Source organism: Pseudophryne corroboree, chromosome 4 (assembly GCF_028390025.1).
Source record: "Pseudophryne corroboree isolate aPseCor3 chromosome 4, aPseCor3.hap2, whole genome shotgun sequence".
NCBI classification, from domain to species: Eukaryota; Metazoa; Chordata; class Amphibia; order Anura; family Myobatrachidae; genus Pseudophryne; species Pseudophryne corroboree.
The window spans coordinates 681,583,864-681,602,133 of NC_086447.1; the positions used below are offsets into that span (position 1 = coordinate 681,583,864).

Genomic DNA, 18,270 nt, shown 5'->3' on the forward strand with positions numbered 1-18,270 from the left:
TTCTACACTAGGCATGTACAGTAACAACTTTGTGCCCTGCGTACTAAACAGATACAAGACAAGTGGTATAACTATACACCATTGAAAAATAAATATTTTTATTCTACGCCAGAACAAATGTTTGACTAACAGCCAATTGGTTTTTAAATTATGCAGTGTTTTTAGATATCTGAGGATGGGTATTAACATAATCTTTAAACACTGATGTATGGTAGTAATTCTGCCAGTTTAAATCTAACCAGAGGCAGAACTCTGGGAGGCAACAGAGTCAACTGCCGCCGGGCTCCTGCTTTGAAGGGGGGCACTTCTCCGGTTCTGTGTTTTTAGCGACATTAATCAATTAAGTTAATTGACAGCAGCCGGTATCTCTTCTGTAGCCGACTTTCCCACTAGTCACTGCACCTTACAAATCACACCCTCTTTATTATAGATATACTGGAAGCAGACACCTTACTGATGAAGCTATTTGCTCCTATAAAGGAAGCATGAGAATTCTAACTATATGAAGTTATTTCTTTGACTATTACAAGTAACTTCATATAGTTAGAATTCTCATACTTCCTATGCAAGAGCAAATATCTCCATCAGTTAGGTGCATGCTTCCAGTGTAATAGGTTGTGGGTTCTAATCCTGGATATGACACTTGCAAGTTAATTGTCAGAGAAATAATCAGCATTGTGAGTGACTGAGCAGATCTATGTAGTGTGTGGCTGGACCCCTACATAGATCTGCCCAGTTGCAATGGTTTTGTAGTAGCTTCGTATAGTTAGAATCCGCAGGCTTGCTATGCAGGAGCAATATATATATATATATATATATATATATATATATATATATATATGGGGGGGGGGGGGGGGGGTTCGACAATATTTTTCTTGCCTCCGGGCAACTGGGACAAACTTACGCCACTGAATCTAACTATGGTGACAGTCAAATGCATGAAGTAATATTACTCCAACTCATAATAACGCTAGAACACTAGATCTGGATGTCAATGAGACCGACTGTACGTCTCTTACAGGAATCAACTAGCATTGTTTTATTGGTAGCAGTGACAGATTGTCCATAAGCCCCACTGGGAAATTGTATTTTCAGACCGTGGTTGTTAACCTCTTAATGCTGAGACAGGCTCAGTGTCAGGATGGAGGCATGCTGAAACTCATATTGCTATGCCAAAATATGCTGTAACTTTTTGACTGTGTAGTGTGAGATCGGGCCATGAGGTGGGTAAGTTCAGGTGCTGTTGCAACGACAACTTGCCCCTTTCACCATTAATTTCATTTCATTAAGTTGAACCAAATAGTTTCCAAACTGATTTGCATAAATTTACTATTTTCAAAACTTGAATGACCAGATACTGTACTAAGCAAGCATCGGAAAAAATCAGGTTTTATTTATTTATTCTATACCTATCATTTCTAAAGTGAGTCGCCATGTCTTATAATTGTGGCCACAAACACTATAATTGGTACAGACATTATTTTCGGAGTATACAAAGACACTTGTATACACAGTAGGTTCCTGTTTAGTAAAAGTTTCACACAGTTATCCGACAAATCACAATAAATGCACAGTAACGTCAGACAATGCATGCGTCAACAGCATTAGATTTCAACATTTATTCTGTAAGACTCACAGCTTTATGTGAACATTTTGGTGAGCCATTAGAGAGCATGCTATATTATTTTGAAAGCAAGTTTCTTTTATCAGGACAAAGTGAGATATCTTTTACATTCAGCAGTCACATTTCTCAGTGCACTCCGTACATACCCCCTTTCATCATTCCCACTTCATAGCATTTGCGGAGACGACAGGCTTGGCAGCTCTTTCTCCTGTTTTTGTCGATGGTGCACTGATTGGTTGCGGGGCACATGTAATCGTTATGTCCTGTCAAGAAAAAGAGAGTTTTTAATAAAATCCACTGCCTGTGAAATGGTTGTATTGATTACCTTTAGAACCCATTTGCCGATCATATCAGAGTGAAAGATGACAACCCACACAAATCTAAAAATAGTTTAAAAAAAAATAGATCAAGTAGTCTCGTTTTAACCACTTAACTGACGTTTTTTTTTGTCCCTCAAAAACCGTTCTGAAATTGGCGGGTTGTTTTATTAGTGAATTAGGTGAAGAACATGAATATAACCTTATCCAAAATGATTTTAGATAAAAAAAAAGGAATTTTTTTTGTAAATCATTTTTCCTCAAACATCGGAACATCGGTCGGGAAGATCGGTAACATTGCGACCATCGCAACGTTACTTTTTACCCCCAAGACAGCTGCCAGGTACACAGGGGTGGTCTGAGGGTGGCTTCGGGGGTTGTTTTATACTTTCCCAGTGGCTTGAGCCCACCTACGTTTTTCCGGACACTCCCTGAAAACGGTCAGTTGACACCCACATACGGCTTCTTCCTGTCAATCTCCTTGACTGTGCAAATAGATCCTTCGCACCATCCCGTCGCAGGGCGCCGATGCCCATTGCAGCCGTGTGACATGCTGGCGCAGTGCGGTGCATGCGCAGTTCTGATCTGATCACCCGCTGTGCGAAAATGCACAGCAGCAACAGTGGTGTAAGTTCGTCCCAGTTGCCCGGAGGCAAGATAAATATTGGTGCCACCCTATTTCCTATATCAAGATAAGTGTGTGTGTGTGTGTGTGTGTGTGTGTGTGTGTGTGTGTGTGTGTGTGTGTGTGTGTGTGTGTGTGTAACAGCAGACACTTTACTGATGGAGCTATTTGCTCCTGTAAAGGAAGCATGAGAATGCTAACTAATATGAAGTTACGTGTAATTGTCAGAGAAGTATCTTCCTATAGTTAAAATTCTCATATTTCCTATACAGGCGCAAACAGCTTCATCAGTAAGGTGTCTGCTTCCAGTGTAATAGGTGGTGGTTTCTAATCCTGGGTGTGACACTTGCAAAATGTGTATAATAAAGAGGATGTGCTTTGTAAGGTACAGGGACTAGTGAGGAAGACCACTGAAAAGACAGCGGCAGCTATCAATTAACTTAATTCACTGGTGTCACAGAATGGGAGCAGAGGTGCCACCCTTCAGAGCAGGAGCCCGGCGGCAGATGACTCTGTTGCCTCCCAGAGTTCTGCCTCTGAGCAGCAATCAGATCTGAATTACCCCCCATGTGCACTGCAGGTGGAGCAGATGTAACATGTGCTGAGAGAGTTAGATTTGGGTGGGTTGTAGTGTTTCTGTGCAGGGTAAATACTGGCTGCTTTATTTTTACACTGCAATTTAGATTTCAGTTTGAACACACCCCACCCAAATCTACCTCTCTCTGCACATGTTATATCTGCCCCACTTGCACTGCACATGGTTTTGCCCATTAGAGAACAAATTTGCTGCTGCGATCAGGTCTGAATTAGGCCCTATATTGTCATTTGTTTATTGTCTCTGTAATGGGTGCTGCGGATCCCTTGTGGCACCATATAAATAAAGGATAATAATAACAACAACAACAACAACAACAACAACAACAACAACAACATCATATTTAATAACTCCAAGAATATTCTTTATTTTTAATGTACTGTCCAAGTTACATAACAAGCAGTGTTTGCACAAGGCTAATTGAAGCAGTCTGCCATTGAGATGCTGCTGGGTTGCCTGCAAGCTCCATGTGTTTAGTGTAATAATGGAAAAATGAGAATTCCCCAGAACATCCCTTCCCAGCTTAGCCAGCTCCTTGTGTGTAGGGCAATATTAGAAAACGTGAATTCCGCAGCACATCTTTATCTGTTTATACTGTAGGTTCTTTCTGAACCATTATTAAACATTTTGTCTTAGTTAATATATCTGTTTCAGATGGAGTTATTGCACACTATGACAATCCTAGAAATGTACAAGATTATTTTGTTTTCCTTCCTTATATTCAAATAGCATAATGAGATGTCCTACAATATTTGTGTCAATGTTTCTAGAAAAAGACTGGTTGGTTGGTACTTATGAAGGAGCTGTATAATAGCAATTGTTTTTATATATACAGTACAGTATAATGCTTTATTGATTAGAATTCGAGAAAACTATGTGCATAAGGCCATGAAATGTCACACATACAGATGGAGCTGCGCTCATCTGAGGACGGACGGAGACGCTCTCGGCACTAGGCGCGCGCGGGCGCACCTAGTCACAGATGGAGCCACGACTAGCGTGGCTCCATCTCTAGGAATTGATTACATTTTTTCTATATTTCATGATGTGTGCCCACAATTATATCAAGGTGCCTCGCTCCCCTCATTACAGGTTATTATTCCAAATCGTAGTCCACCTGGGTGGTGAATCAAGCAAAATGTTAAAAATATGTGAACTCCCCCCAAAAAAACTTGTGTCGACCATTGTCATGTCGACCATTTAAACTGTTGACCTTTTGTCGACAGGTCGCTGTGCGGTGTAAAAGGGGTCACTTTAGAAATCCCGGTTCACATGAGCCGGTTATTCAACCCAGGAATAAAGAAGGGTTATTCCCGGGTTATTACAGAGCTGGATTAAGACTTCGTGGGGCACAGGGTACTTAAAACAGACGAAATGTAGACCCAATACTGCGCTCTGTTCAGCTACACCCCGGGAAAATACCCCCTGTTAGATGGAGTACAAAAACTAAAATGTGCAAAAAATGGATTCTTTTATGTAGTTAGATGCCTGTTTCTAATCTCCAAGTTATGACAACAATTTGTAAAAAGACCGTTTATTCATATGTTTGACAATGAACCACAGGTTATACAATTGCCATATATGTTGTTTAAAAACAATATATCAATATTAAAAACATAACAACTCTAAACATGAGTATTGTAGTTGAAATTATATTTCTTAATCCAATGACCTCTCCAAAGCGAATCATGGGATGTTTGATGATCTCACAACCGTGAGTAACCCAACGCATTTCGTCCAATGGACTTCATCAGGGGGTCTTAAACATCAAAGAGATTTGAATAAGCTTATATGGTATGCAACGGTACAACGATGATGGTCTCAATGTATACAAGATCAGTATAAAACAGCAATGATAAAAATCAATTTGATTGAGCTTTTCAGGATAGACAATGGCACCTCTGAATAGCTATCATGTTTAGAGTGTTATGTTTTTAATATTGATATATTGTTTTTAAACAACATACATGGCAATTGTATAAACTGTGGTTCATTGTCAAACATATGAATAAACGGTCTTTTACAAATTGTGGTCATAACTTGAAGATTAGAAACAGCCATCTAACTACATAAAAGTTAGCTCCCCTGGGAATCCATTTTTTGCACATATATATATATATATATATATATATATATATATGACACACGCTGTATAATTTAAACTAGGGGAGGATGGGGTAGTTTGGATATATGTTTCCAACATGATCGGCACTCCCAGTGTAAATATACTGTATATATTCAGGGTATACTGAAGAAAATGTGACGCACTGAAACATTGCTATATTACAAACTGGTATAGCATGATTAATTGAGCTGTGAGTGCAGCACTACTGTGTGTGTGTGTGTGTGTGTGTGTGTGTGTGTGTGTGTGTGTGTGTGTGTGTGTGTGTGTATATATATATATATATAGAGAGAGAGAGAGAGAGAGAGAGAGAGAAACATTTCACCCGGCACTCAAAGTGGATGCAAGAGTTAACTGCTGCGGTGCCCTCCGTAAGCAGACTGAGTTGCTCAATATAGTGTCAAAAGTCCAGCGGCATTCAAGCAGACTGTCATAATCGTGGACTGAAGAAAAAGTTTCTTTAATACATCCTACGGCGTTTCGGGGTACAACCCCGTTGTCAGGGACATAGCGTGTCCCTGACGACGGGGTTATACCCTGAAACGCCGTAGGATGTATTAAAGAAACTTTTTGTTCAGTCCACGATTGTGACAGTCTGCTGGAGTTTTGACACTATATATATGTAAGGATCCCTGCACTCTCAAACATCACAGCCAGCAGCTGGGGTGCCAATCAAAGTCCAACCTTACACAAGGTGGGACCCATAGTACAACATACTTTATCTCCACTATGTGGAAATGATAGCACTCTCCAGACTAGGATATCAAATTAAATCAAAGATTGTTCACATTTAATGTCAAAGTCAATCTCACAGTTCCCAGAAGGTGTCCAACGTTTCGGTCCACACCAGGACCTTTTTCAAGGTTTAGGCAGCATAGTCAGAAGATTCAACTTTTCAGCACAAGTCAAAGTGGAGGTAGGAAACTGGTGCGGACCGAAACGTTGGACACCTTCTGGGAACTGTGAGATTGACTTTGACATTAAATGTGAACAATCTTTGTTCACTGGAGAGTGCTATCATTTCCACATAGTGGAGATAAAGTATGTTTTATATATATATATATATATATATATATATATATATATATATCCCATTAACTCCAAATTTCTATAATAACATTAACAAAAAAAAAAGTTAATGCAGTCCATCTTACTTTTGCATCGCTGTGCTGCTGGCAGCCATGCTGTGATGTGTGGCACACACAGAACAGAAAGAGAGAGAGCTTGCACGTTCCTCTCTCTTCCTGCAGGACCGGGTACAACCAGCTCCACACGCCGAAGCTGTGCATGCCTGGGATCCCGCCTCCTTCTTCCCTGCAGCCTGCGCTCCAACCAGTCATGGAGCCGCAGGCTGTAGTTTCATATAGTATTAGAAAGCGGAGCCGTCACTTGGCTTGGGTATCCAGCAAACCTTTGGCTGACTGGCCGTCAGTGGTGCTAGCAGGGAGCAGAGGAGCCGCAGATTGGATCGGTATAAGAGATCCGATCTGTGGTGGGTGGCGGGGGGCCCTGTTACAGTGGGGGGACCCGCGTTACTTACCCCCAAAGCGCACCCCCTTAATCCGGCTCTCGGTTATTACTGGGTCCCGTGCAGCGTGAACGGGTTGCCGGGACTCATTCACAGCCTAGGCAGAGGCAGTGTGGAGATGATCTCATCTCCCAGCTCTGCCTCTGCACCCGCCCCCAATGCCGGTTCCGCCCCCCGCACGCGATGGCCTTTTCAGGAAGCCAATGTGAAAGTGTTGAATGCCGTGTTGCACCCGGGAAGGACCCGTTTCCAATTTTCGGGTGCAACCCGGCATTGCGATGTGAAAGCAGCATAATTAATGTTTTGTCTATCCCTGCGATCCCACTCCGCAGCATTATCGGGATATTTTTCATAAAAAATAGCCTGAGTATATGCTGCGCTTGCGCTTCCACCACTGACATCGCTTCTATCGCCGCTGCCGGGTCGACACCCCCCCATCGTGAACCCTGCATCACAAACCCCACCCCCACCAGTGATCATACTAACCAACACCTTGGGATCGAAGCTCCTGGACAGCTGTCATTAATCGGGGCTTCCTGCTTGCTGTGACCTCTGCTGCTGTAAAGTGAGCTGCCACTTTGCACTGCAGCATCACTTTACTGCATCGGAGGTCACAGGAGCAGCAGGGAGCCCCGATGACTGGCAGGCCGCACCGGAGCCCCGATCACCGTTCCCTGGGTAGGTATGTTTTTTTTTCTTTTTTACACACCCTTGCATGTGTCACTCGACGCTTACGCAGAAGGACTCCTGAGTCCTAATTCCGGAAGTCCCTATATCGCAAAGGACAACTCTTATCGGGAAAGATGTCTTTTGAGATTTTTTTCGAGCATGCGGCCTTAATAAAGCCTGTTATGAATGCGAAGAGTGTCGAGATGCATTGCATTCAAAATGCAATGTGTCATGCATTCCCTAAATGACAAACATAAAGAGTACAATATACAAAAAATTCAAAAACATTAAAGGCAACACATCAAACGGCTGACTTTCAAGAAAAAACTTATAAATAGCCAAAATCCAGAGCTATAGTACTGATAGGAAAATAACACACAGGGTTATATTAACTTAGGTTTATAGAATTGGAGATGTTGCCCATAGCAACCAATCAGTTTCTACTTATCATTTATCTAGTACCTTCTAGAAGATAATAACTAGAACCTGACTGGTTGCTATGAGAAACATCTCGATTTCTATAAACCAGCACTTTAGTAAAAATACGCCAGAGTGTCTATGCTTCGACCTTTTTCTTATTCTCCTCACCAAACAAACATGGGTGTCTCTGGGATAAAAACCAGAAAGGACGAGACACATCTTTAATTTCTTCAAACTCTGGTAAGAAACTATGAGACTTAAGGAACATATTAGGCAAGGATGACACCATTAGTGTATAGAAAAGCAAAAGCAAACATATGTCTAGAAGACACGATAATTATCATAAAACATCCTGAAAAAAGATCCAAAATGTTGTAGATCACCACAGATTCGGGATTTTCCCATCTAATAAAAGAACATAACATGGGGAGCCAGGCAGTACACCATTGTACCAGGGTAACCCAAGCTGCACAAAAATGAAACAAAATTAATTTTGTAAATGCATCTGTCAGCATTAAATGGGTAGATATGTAACAATCTTGTAAAGATATAAAAATGGGGCACAATTCAGCATGGATTGCAAAAGAAAAATCTTTCTCTAATGGGCAAAACCATGTGCACTGCAGGTGGGGCAGATATAACATGTGCAGAGAGAGTTAGATTTGGGTGGGTTATATGGGGGGTCATTCCGAGTTGTTCGCTCGCAAGCCGTTTTTAGCAGCTTTGCACACGCTAAGCCTACGCCTACTGGGAGTGAATCTTAGCATAGTAAAATTGCGAACGAAAGATTCGCAATATTGCGAAAAGACATCTCTGTGCAGTTTCTGAGTAGCTCCAGACTTACTCGGCATCTGCGATCAGTTCAGTGCTTGTCGTTCCTGGTTTGACGTCACAAACACACCCAGCGTTCGCCCAGACACTCCTCCGTTTCTCCAGCCACTCCCGCGTTTTTCCCAGAAACGGTAGCGTTTTTTCACACACTCCCATAAAACGGCCAGTTTCCCCCCAGAAACACCCACTTCCTGTCAATCACATTACGATCGCCTGAACGAAGAAAAAGCCGTGAGTAAAATTCCTAACTGCATAGCAATTTTACTTGGCGCAGTCGCAGTGCGAACATTGCGCATGCGCACTAAGCGGAAAATCACTGCGATGCGATGAAATTTACCGAGCGAACAACTCGGAATGACCCCCATGGTTTCTGTGCAGGGTAAATACTGGCTGCTTTATTTTATCACTGCAATTTAGATTTCAGTTTGAACACACCACACCCAAATCTAAAGGGCACTACACACTGGCCGATTACACTGAGCGATATGAATGATCTTGTTCATTAATGAACGAGATATTGTTCATATCGCTCAGTGTGTATGCACCAACGATGAACGATGCGCGGCCCCGCGCTCGTTCATCATTGGTGCCGGCTCATTTATGCCTGCAAGCCAATATGGACAATATCGTCAATAATAGCATGCATGGCTATGGGGCCGGGTGAGACCCCCCCCCGCCGGGTCAGCCGTCGGCCATAACGGCCATCGGGCACCTTGGCCGGCAATCGGCCAGTTTGTAGGGCCTATAACTCTCCCTGCATGGTATATTTGCCCCACCTGCAGTGCACATGGTTTTGCCCATTAGAGGGGTATGGGTCATTTGGTCGACAAGACTTAGGTCGACAGTCATTAGGTCGACCACTATTGGTCGACATGCATTAGGTCAACAGGGTCACTATGTCGACATGGTCATTGGGTCGACATGAGTAAGGTCAACATGGAAAAAGGTCGACATGAGTTTTTGTTACATTTTTAGGGTGTCGTTTTCTTCGTAAAGTGATGGGAAACCTCAATTAGAGCACGGTGTCCCCTCGCATGGCTCACTTCGCTCACCATGCTTCGGGCACAGGTTACCGTTCCCAATTGTAGTCCACGTGGATCGTAAAGTATGAAAAAGGTCAAAAAATGGGAAAAAATGGGAAAACTCATGTCGACCTTTTTCCATGTCAACCCAATGACCATGTTGACCTAATGCATGTCGACCAATAGTGGTCGACCTAATGACTGTTGACCTAAGTCTTGTCGACCAAATGACCATAAGCCCATTAGAGAAAGATTTTGCTTTTGCGATCCATGCTGAATTAGGCCCATGGTCCCAAAAAAGTAAGGAATTACTAAGGAGAAACATGCAATACATCACAGCAGAATACACCAAGTATACCTCAAAAGAGAAATCATTTGTTCTTTGCTACAATACCAAAAAACAGACACATATTAACTGCACAGATATAAAAGTTATAGACAAATATATAAAATGTGAGAAAAGTAGTAGTATCAGAACCTACTTTTGTTATTTTTTACCCATCCAAACATTCGATACTACCAGTTATAATTGTGAAAATGGGATTGGTAGCCTCTATAGAGTCCACAAGGGCAAGTACAGGTTGAGTATCCCATATCCAAATATCCGAAATACGGAATATTCCGAAATACGGACTTTTTTGAGTGAGAGTGAGATAGTGAAACCTTTGTTTTCTGATGGCTCAATGTACACAAACTTTGTTTAATACACAAAGTTATTAAAAATATTGTATTAAATGACCCTCAGGCTGTGTGTATAAGGTGTATATGAAACATAAATGAATTGTGTGAATGCAGACACGCTTTGTTTAATGCACAAAGTTATAAAAAAATATTGGCTATAATGACCTTCAAGCTGTGTATATAAGGTGTATACGAAACATAAATGCATTCTGTGCTTATATTTAGGCCCCATCACCATGATATCTCATTATGGTATGCAATTATTCCAAAATACGGAAAAATCCCATATCCAAAATACCTCTGGTCCCAAGCATTTTGGATAAGGGATACTCAACCTGTAATACATGGTGCTAAAAAGATATGAACAAGGGAGGAGAACAAACAAGAAACATACTGAGAAATGGTATTAATTATCAATTGCTGTAGTCGGACTAGTGGGTAAAATGAGCAATCTTATATAAATATAGGGCACAAGTGAAAAACAAGCCATTTAAGTAACAGCACCCAGGAGGCCATGCAGCAGTAGCAGTCTATATGCTATAAAAGGTAGGCTTATGCTATGCACACATTATACAATGATATGGGCAATCAGTCAAACATAGGGGGTAAGTCAGACTGGATCGCTGCAGTGGCAGCAATCGCAGTCTGAATCTTTTTGTGGAGTGCGCACGTGCACCCCAGGAGCCCAGTGAGATGCTGTCAGCATCTCTGGGCTGCGATCGCCTCTGCCTGGTTGACAGGAGGGGGCGTGCCAACGGTGTTAGAACGCCGTTGGCGGGGCGCGGTCCGGACAACGGAGGCGTGTCCGGACCGTTAGGGGGGCGGGCTGCGGTGGATGCATGATGTCACACGCAGCCACTGCGACTCAGGATGCGGCGAAAAGCTCCCTGCCAGCGTGCAGGAGCTGCACTGGCAGGGAGCTACTCGTCAGGTACAAAAGCGTTGTCACTGTGCGATGCCTTTGTACCTGCATGGTGGGGCAGAGCCAGACATGCGGGGTGGACTAGCCTTGTGCTGAGCGTCCCCCCGCATGTCTGTAAATGTGATCATAGATGTGTTAAATTTAGCACATCTGCAATCAACTCTGAATTACCCCCTTAGTCAGATCACCCAGATATTTGTATTGTGTATGCACAAAACTTTGCTCGGCTGGACATGCCGAATTGTCCAGCATGTCCATCTGATGCGATATTTTAAAGTTACAAGTCGGCTGCATCAGGTAGTGCATATACTGCCATGGCCGACTTGTAACTTACACTGTACATACAATGTACAACCTGCTGCCACAACTGCATTGAACATGTATGGTCTTGGAAGCTAAGCAGTGTTGGCCCTGGGTAATACTTGGATAGGTGACCACGTGTGAATGTCAGGCATTATTACTGTACCTACACTACCTATGAAGCAACTGATATAATGTCTCCTACCCTGGGAGGAGCATAGATAACGTATTAGCATACACTGTGAGATATCTCACAGTGCATGGTCACAATATCTGTGAGAGTCCGGCTGTCAGATAAAATGTCTGTTGGCCTGATAGGTATTTTACGTGATCCTGTATGCCCATCATAAGTTGGCAGGTGTGCAGTGGTAACATTGCAGTAATTAGGCGAACAGTCCAAAAGAAGAATTAAATAAAACAGGCTTGTAGGTATCAATCAGTGCCCCCTGAGGCAACCAGTGAGAAGCCACCAGCCATTCTAACCTCAGGCTGTGTATCAGATCCCATGTTGGAGAAACAGCAGGCCTCAGACAATACAACTACCAAAGAATATAGTTAGAATCCATCCGAAGGCAGGAAAAAAAAAATTGCCTTGGTGAGAAGGTGGAGTAGAAGACAGATGACAATATGCATATTCGTCAAAGCAATAGGTGTGGACACCATATTAGATGGAGGGTAATCAACCACAAAATCGTCCATCTCCTGCAGGGAAGGAAATACCAATCTGAGGGTCTGAGATGGTCTCTAAAAGAGACAGCAGAAGATAAAGTTGGTCATGGTAATATGATTTTACTTAGTTCCATTGCCAATTGGAACACTGTCAGTAGACATCAGTTCTGAGACTTTCACAATTGGTAGAGTAGAGAGGAATGGCAATGGGGTTATAACCTGGCTGGAGAAACTTTTGAGTGTTCATGGAGTAAGTATAGTAAATCTGTCTGCCACAGCAGTCAACTGTAAGTCCAAAAGACAGCATGTGCTCAGGCTGCAAAGGTGAAGCCACAAAGAGGACCACCCAGACTGGAACAATCGCCAGCTGAAGCATGGCTGCCTCGAACTGGCATACAGCTGATAAGACCATGCGATCATCCCACAGAGACTATGGAGATTCCAGTGAAGTGCTGGAAACAATTCCACCTGTATTGAGAGACAGGAAGGTAATACTGCCAGAGTGGTTTCCATGAGAAGCCAAGCACTCGGGAATCAATGCAGGGTAAGTAGGAACATTACGAGGATCCATTCTACAGACACAGAAAGATTCTTTAACTGGCACCAATATCAAGAAACAGCTTCAGAGGCCTTTTCAGAACAGCTGAACAGATCCTGTGAGTGTTCCCGAGAAGTTAGCATTCTAAGAATCCTGCGGGGGGAAGGCTGCTTCAGGAGAGGTTCACAGACTCTCAGCATTTGTGCCCAAAAATGGGCAAGGGAGGTCATGAACGCCTGAAGGGATATAGGCTCGACTTACATGGTAAGGATCACAAGAACTGAGATTAGCATTGAAATCTCCAGCAAAGTGTTGAAACGGCACAAACTACTTGGGGAAAACCACTAAACTGTTATTTTAGTATCTGCCAATCAAACTGTGGGGCTAATTTATGTTGGATCACAAAATGCGATCCAAAAGCAAAAATTGGTAAAAGGATGTGGGCGCAGCGCCCGTCCTGCGTCCACATTTTCTGCGGTGGGCAGTAGAAAATGCAAGCGCCTATGCACCCACATTTTCTGCGGTGGGCCGCAGAAAATGCAAGTGCCTATGCCTGTCAATCAGGCAGAGGCATTCGCTGGGTGGGGGCGGCAACGGTCCATTTTCTAGGCGGAGACGGAATGTTGCGAAGGCGGCCAAACGGGGGTGGTGTCGCTGAAATGGGGGGCATGGTGTGGGCATGATCACGGTGGCTGCGTGACGTCACATGCAGCCGCCGCAATCAGAAACATGGTGGCGAGCCTTCCTGCAGGCACAGTTAAGCTGATCCGACAGGAGGCAACCACAAATTCTACGATGTAGCAGAAATTGCGATGCGATTGCAATTTCTGCTTCGTCAAGTGCAGAGGCAGTGGTCAGCATGCTGTGCGGCCTTGCCTTGCGATGGCCGGCCCCCAGAATGCAAACAAAAGGATTGCAATTAGCAGAATTTGCAATCCTTACTGAATTAGGCCCTGTATGCGGTACTCCTGGGGTTAGATGTACTAACAGCTGAGAAAATATGATCTATGAAGATATACAGTAGTTCCAGAAACTGTACCCATGGCATTACTGGTATTTGTAAGCTGAGCAAAAATAAGCTTTGTAGTATTTATATAACTCTAAAAAATTACCATCAAATGCTTAAATAATGTAAGCAAGCTACAGTAACCTTGAAGGTGTTGGATAAAATACATATAGTATTTTAGAGGTTAAACATGCCCTACCATTGCTGCACTATATTTCCCACAGTAAAGGGACTGAAGTCTGAACCATTTTACCCCTTAGCTATCCCAAGCCAATTTTATTATTATTATTATTATTATTATTATTATTATCCTTTATTTATAAATCGGCAAAATGAGATACCCAGCGCCAAATTACAGAGTACATAAACAAATAAGCACAACAAGAAAACAGTGACTTAGAATTCAATACAATATACTGTATGACAAGTACAGTGTATATAAACATAGCTGCATCAGCAGACAACGCTGAAAAAAATCAGGGAGGCAGAAAACCGAGGGATTTGGGGCAGTCAAAGGGAGTATTGAAAAGAAGATAGGTTAAGTAAGAGACGGAAAAGCACATGAGGGAAGAGGGCCCTGCTTGTGAAAGCTTAAATTCTAGAGGAGGGGCACACATATAGGGGTAACACAGCTGAGGTAGCAAGTGCACATGGGACAGAGAGGGCTTAGGATAAGAGATGGTTGGGTTTGGCAAAGAAGAGGATCTTGAGAGCCTGTTTGAAGTTTTGTGGAGAGGTGGAGAGTCTGAGTGGGAGAGGTAAAGAATTCCAGAGAAAGGGAACAGCACATGCAAAATCTTGGAGGTAGGAGTGGGAGGAGGTAATCAGTAGGAAGGAGAGGTGGCGTGCATTAGCGGAGAAAAGAGGATGGGTGGGAGTGTAAAGATAGATAAGGTCAAGATGTAAATGGGAGAGGAGTGGGTGAGGGCTTTGTAAAGAGTGTGAGAAGATTGAAATGGTTTCTGAAGGGGAGCCAGTGAAGGGCTTGTAAGAGAGGGGAGGTCAATGTAGTACGTTTGGTGAGGAAGATGAGTCAGGCAGCAGCATTGAGGATAGATTGGAGTGGAGAGAGGCATTTGTCAGGGATGCCAGATAAATTACAGTAGTCCAATCTGGAGATGACCAGTGAGTGAATAAGGGTCTTAGTGGCATCCTGGGTGAGAAAGGGTCTAATCCTGAAAATATTATTAAGATGAAAATGAATGGTTTGTGAGAGGGCTGAATGTGTGGTCTGAAGGAGAGGGAGGAATCAAGAATTACTCCAAGACAGCGCACTTGGGGGCTAGAGGAGATAGTAGTGCCATCAATAGATAATGACATTGTTAGAGGCGAGGTTGTGCGGGAGGATGGGAAGATGATCAGCTCAGTCTTAGACATGTTTAGTTTAAGAAAGCACTGGGACATCCAAGAAGAGATAGCGGAGAGACAGTTGGATACACGAGTGAGGAGAGAGGGGGAGAGGTCAGGGGAGGAAAGGTAGATTTGAGTATCATCAGCATAGAGATGATATTGTAAGTCAAAAGGGCTAATAAGCTCACCTAAAGAGGATGTACAGAGAGAAAAGGAGATTACCAAGAACAGAACCTTGGAGGAAACCTACAGTTAGTGGAATTGAGGGAGAGGTGGAGTCATGAGAGGAGACTGAGAAGGAATGGTCAGAGATGTAGGAGGTTAGCCAGGAGAGGGTAGTATCATGCATATCAAGGGAGTGGAGGATCTTCAGAAAGAGATGGTGGTCCACAGTGTCAAAAGCTGCAGAGAGGTTCAAGGAGAATAAGCAGAGAGTTGTTGCCTTTGGATTTAGCAGGGTCACTGCAGACTTTTGTGAGGGCAGTTTCAGTGGAGTGCAGAGGATGGAAGCCAAACAGGAATTGGTCAAGCATCGAGTGGGAGGAAAGAAAGGCAGTTAAGCATTTGTAGACAATATGCTCATGAAGTTTGGAGGCAAAATAGGGGAGAGAGATGGGTCAATAGTTGGAGAGAGTGTGTGGATATGGTAGGTTTTTTAAGAATAGGGGAGACGAGTGCACGCTTGAAGGCAGAGGGCAGAGTGCCTCATGAGAGGGAGAGATTGAGGAAGTAGGCAAGATGGGAACATGCAGAGAGAGGTAGAGAAGGAGATGGCAGGGGATAGGCTCAAGTGGGGAGGTGGAGGGGCGGAAGAGGGCCATGACTGCCTCACCATAGATGTAGCCTCACCAAGATGTCAGTAGGATGGGGAAGGGTGGTAAGGGAAGGAGGTAGCTGGTTGTTTATGGTTTGGTGGGATGTGATGTACTGACGTTTGTAGTCAATTTTGGATGTGAAGTAAGTGGCAAAATCAAGAGCAGAGAGTGAGGAGGGGAAATGAGGTGGGGGTGGGCAGAGGAGGGAGTTGAGAGTGGCAAAGATGCGCCGGGGGTTCGAAGACTGGGAGGAGATGAGGTTCTTGAAGTATGACTGTTTAATGAGGGAAAGGGTAGCACTGACGGACGAGAGCATACATTTGAAATGGAGAAAGTCTACCTTAGAGTGTGATTTCCTCCACTGTCGCTCAGTAGTATGTAAGCATTTTTGCAGCTATCTGGTGCCAGGGATGAGGTGTTGATCTGCGAGGGAGTATAGTGGTCGGTGAAGCAACAGAGTCAAGAGCAGAAATAAGGGAAGCATTATATAGGGAAGTGGCTTGTTCAGGATATGAGAGAGACGGTATAGGAGAGAGAAGTGAATCAAGCAGGGAGGATAGGTAAGTGGTGTCGATAGCCTCAATGTTACGTTTGATGATGGTAGCCTTAGAAGGTAGAGATGGAGTAGCAGAGAGAGATAAGTTAAAGAAGAGGAGGTGGTGGTCAGAGAGGGGAAATGAGGAGTTGGAGAAATCAGAAATATCACAGCGGTTAGTGAAGACCAGATCCAGCCACTGCCATAGTCAACGAGAAGTGGGTTCTTGGATTGTTTAAATAAAGGCAAAGCAGCTACTCTATATAATGAACACCGACACCTCTACTCACAACAGTTCTGTAGTGAAACAGTCTGATGGGCTTTTTACCTCTTCGTACCTCTTCTCCACCGGTGCCATGGATAATAGTAAAAATCACTTGCCAATTTAATAGTATGGGGAGAGCAATTCAGAGAAGAACAAAAATGTTTTGTTTCCGTTTCACTTCTCAATATTATTTCTCTATCTGGAAATGGCGAAATATGCTGACAAATAACTTGCTGGGGGGAGAAGAGCAGTGTAGTTCAAGACTCCTGTTCTTTCACCTGTTTCTCCGCCTCTTGTGTCCAGTGTCCACCCTGGGATGTGAGCAGACGCTTATGCGCAATGCGCTGCAGATGCATGTGCAGTGTCAGTAACTGTCGAGCTATCATCTGGATCCCGATAAATCCTGCCCTCTTCATCTACATACCAACGTCTGTAAACACCTGTATGCAGGTACACTTACCAATAAGAGCTGTCCTTTGTTGTCCCTTGTGAAGAGAGGATTTCCAGGTATATGACCAGGGAGTTCTATTGCGGACATCAGCCTGCACATGCACAATCATCAGGTAACAGAGAGGGATCCTTAGAATCCCTCTCCGGGGACTTCTATCACGCAGCTTCTATTGTTGCATACCGACACATCGTAGCCCCATAGAATTCTATGGGGACTGCTGTGCAGCGGGTCTGCAGCGGATATCTCTGATATCCACTGTGGATCCTTTTTAATACGTAAGGGGATCCATACATATTGTGGAAAACATCTGAAACTGGCAGTTTATTAAATTGGATACCTCCCACCCTACAGTATATGAGGAAGGCATACACGGAACAATGACAATTTCAATACCATTTTATACTTCACCACTGTGTGTGTGTATGTTCCAACATTTGAAGAACCAGGCAGGGGATAATCCATCTTGGAACTAGGAACATGAAAGCTGAAGACAGCATAAAATGCCAGAGACGCAAATGGATTTTTTTGGATATTTGTGGATGCCTGAAGACAGGATAGACTAGGGTTATGGTTCCTGCTGGACTGCCGAGTAGCGAAGGCTATAGTGACGTATTGTTTGCCTGTAAATTATATTGGAATGTTCTATTGTGTGATTTTTTTTTTATATATAAATAATCTGTCCTCCGCTCCATATGGGGAAAATACAGTAGGTAGATGGCCTGGAGTTGTGACAGTGCAGATTCAGCTTGACACAAACAGTGTCATATAGTACATGTGGGCATACAGTAGAGATAATTTGCTTTGTCATATCATATTGTCTCCACCTACTCAATATAGTGTGCATATGAAGTTGCAGAGCCTGTGGGGTGGTTGGTGGAAAATATCTATATTGCAACAAGCATCATGTCATGCATTATATCTCAAAAAAATATGTTTCATTTCTATACAGAGCCATTTCTATACAAAGCCTTATTCAGGTTTAGCA

At 43.4% G+C, this 18,270-nt stretch overlaps 1 protein-coding gene across 1 annotated transcript in view; it reads right to left on the bottom strand.

Moving 5' to 3' along the window:
• The window catches only part of ESR1 (estrogen receptor 1), a 507,877-nt gene that overhangs the window by 290,661 nt on the left and 198,946 nt on the right, over positions 1–18,270 (bottom strand). The window contains exon 3 of the mRNA XM_063917872.1: positions 1,771–1,887. Coding sequence (XP_063773942.1) covers positions 1,771–1,887 — 117 coding nt within the window. The remainder of the gene's footprint in view (positions 1–1,770; positions 1,888–18,270) is intronic.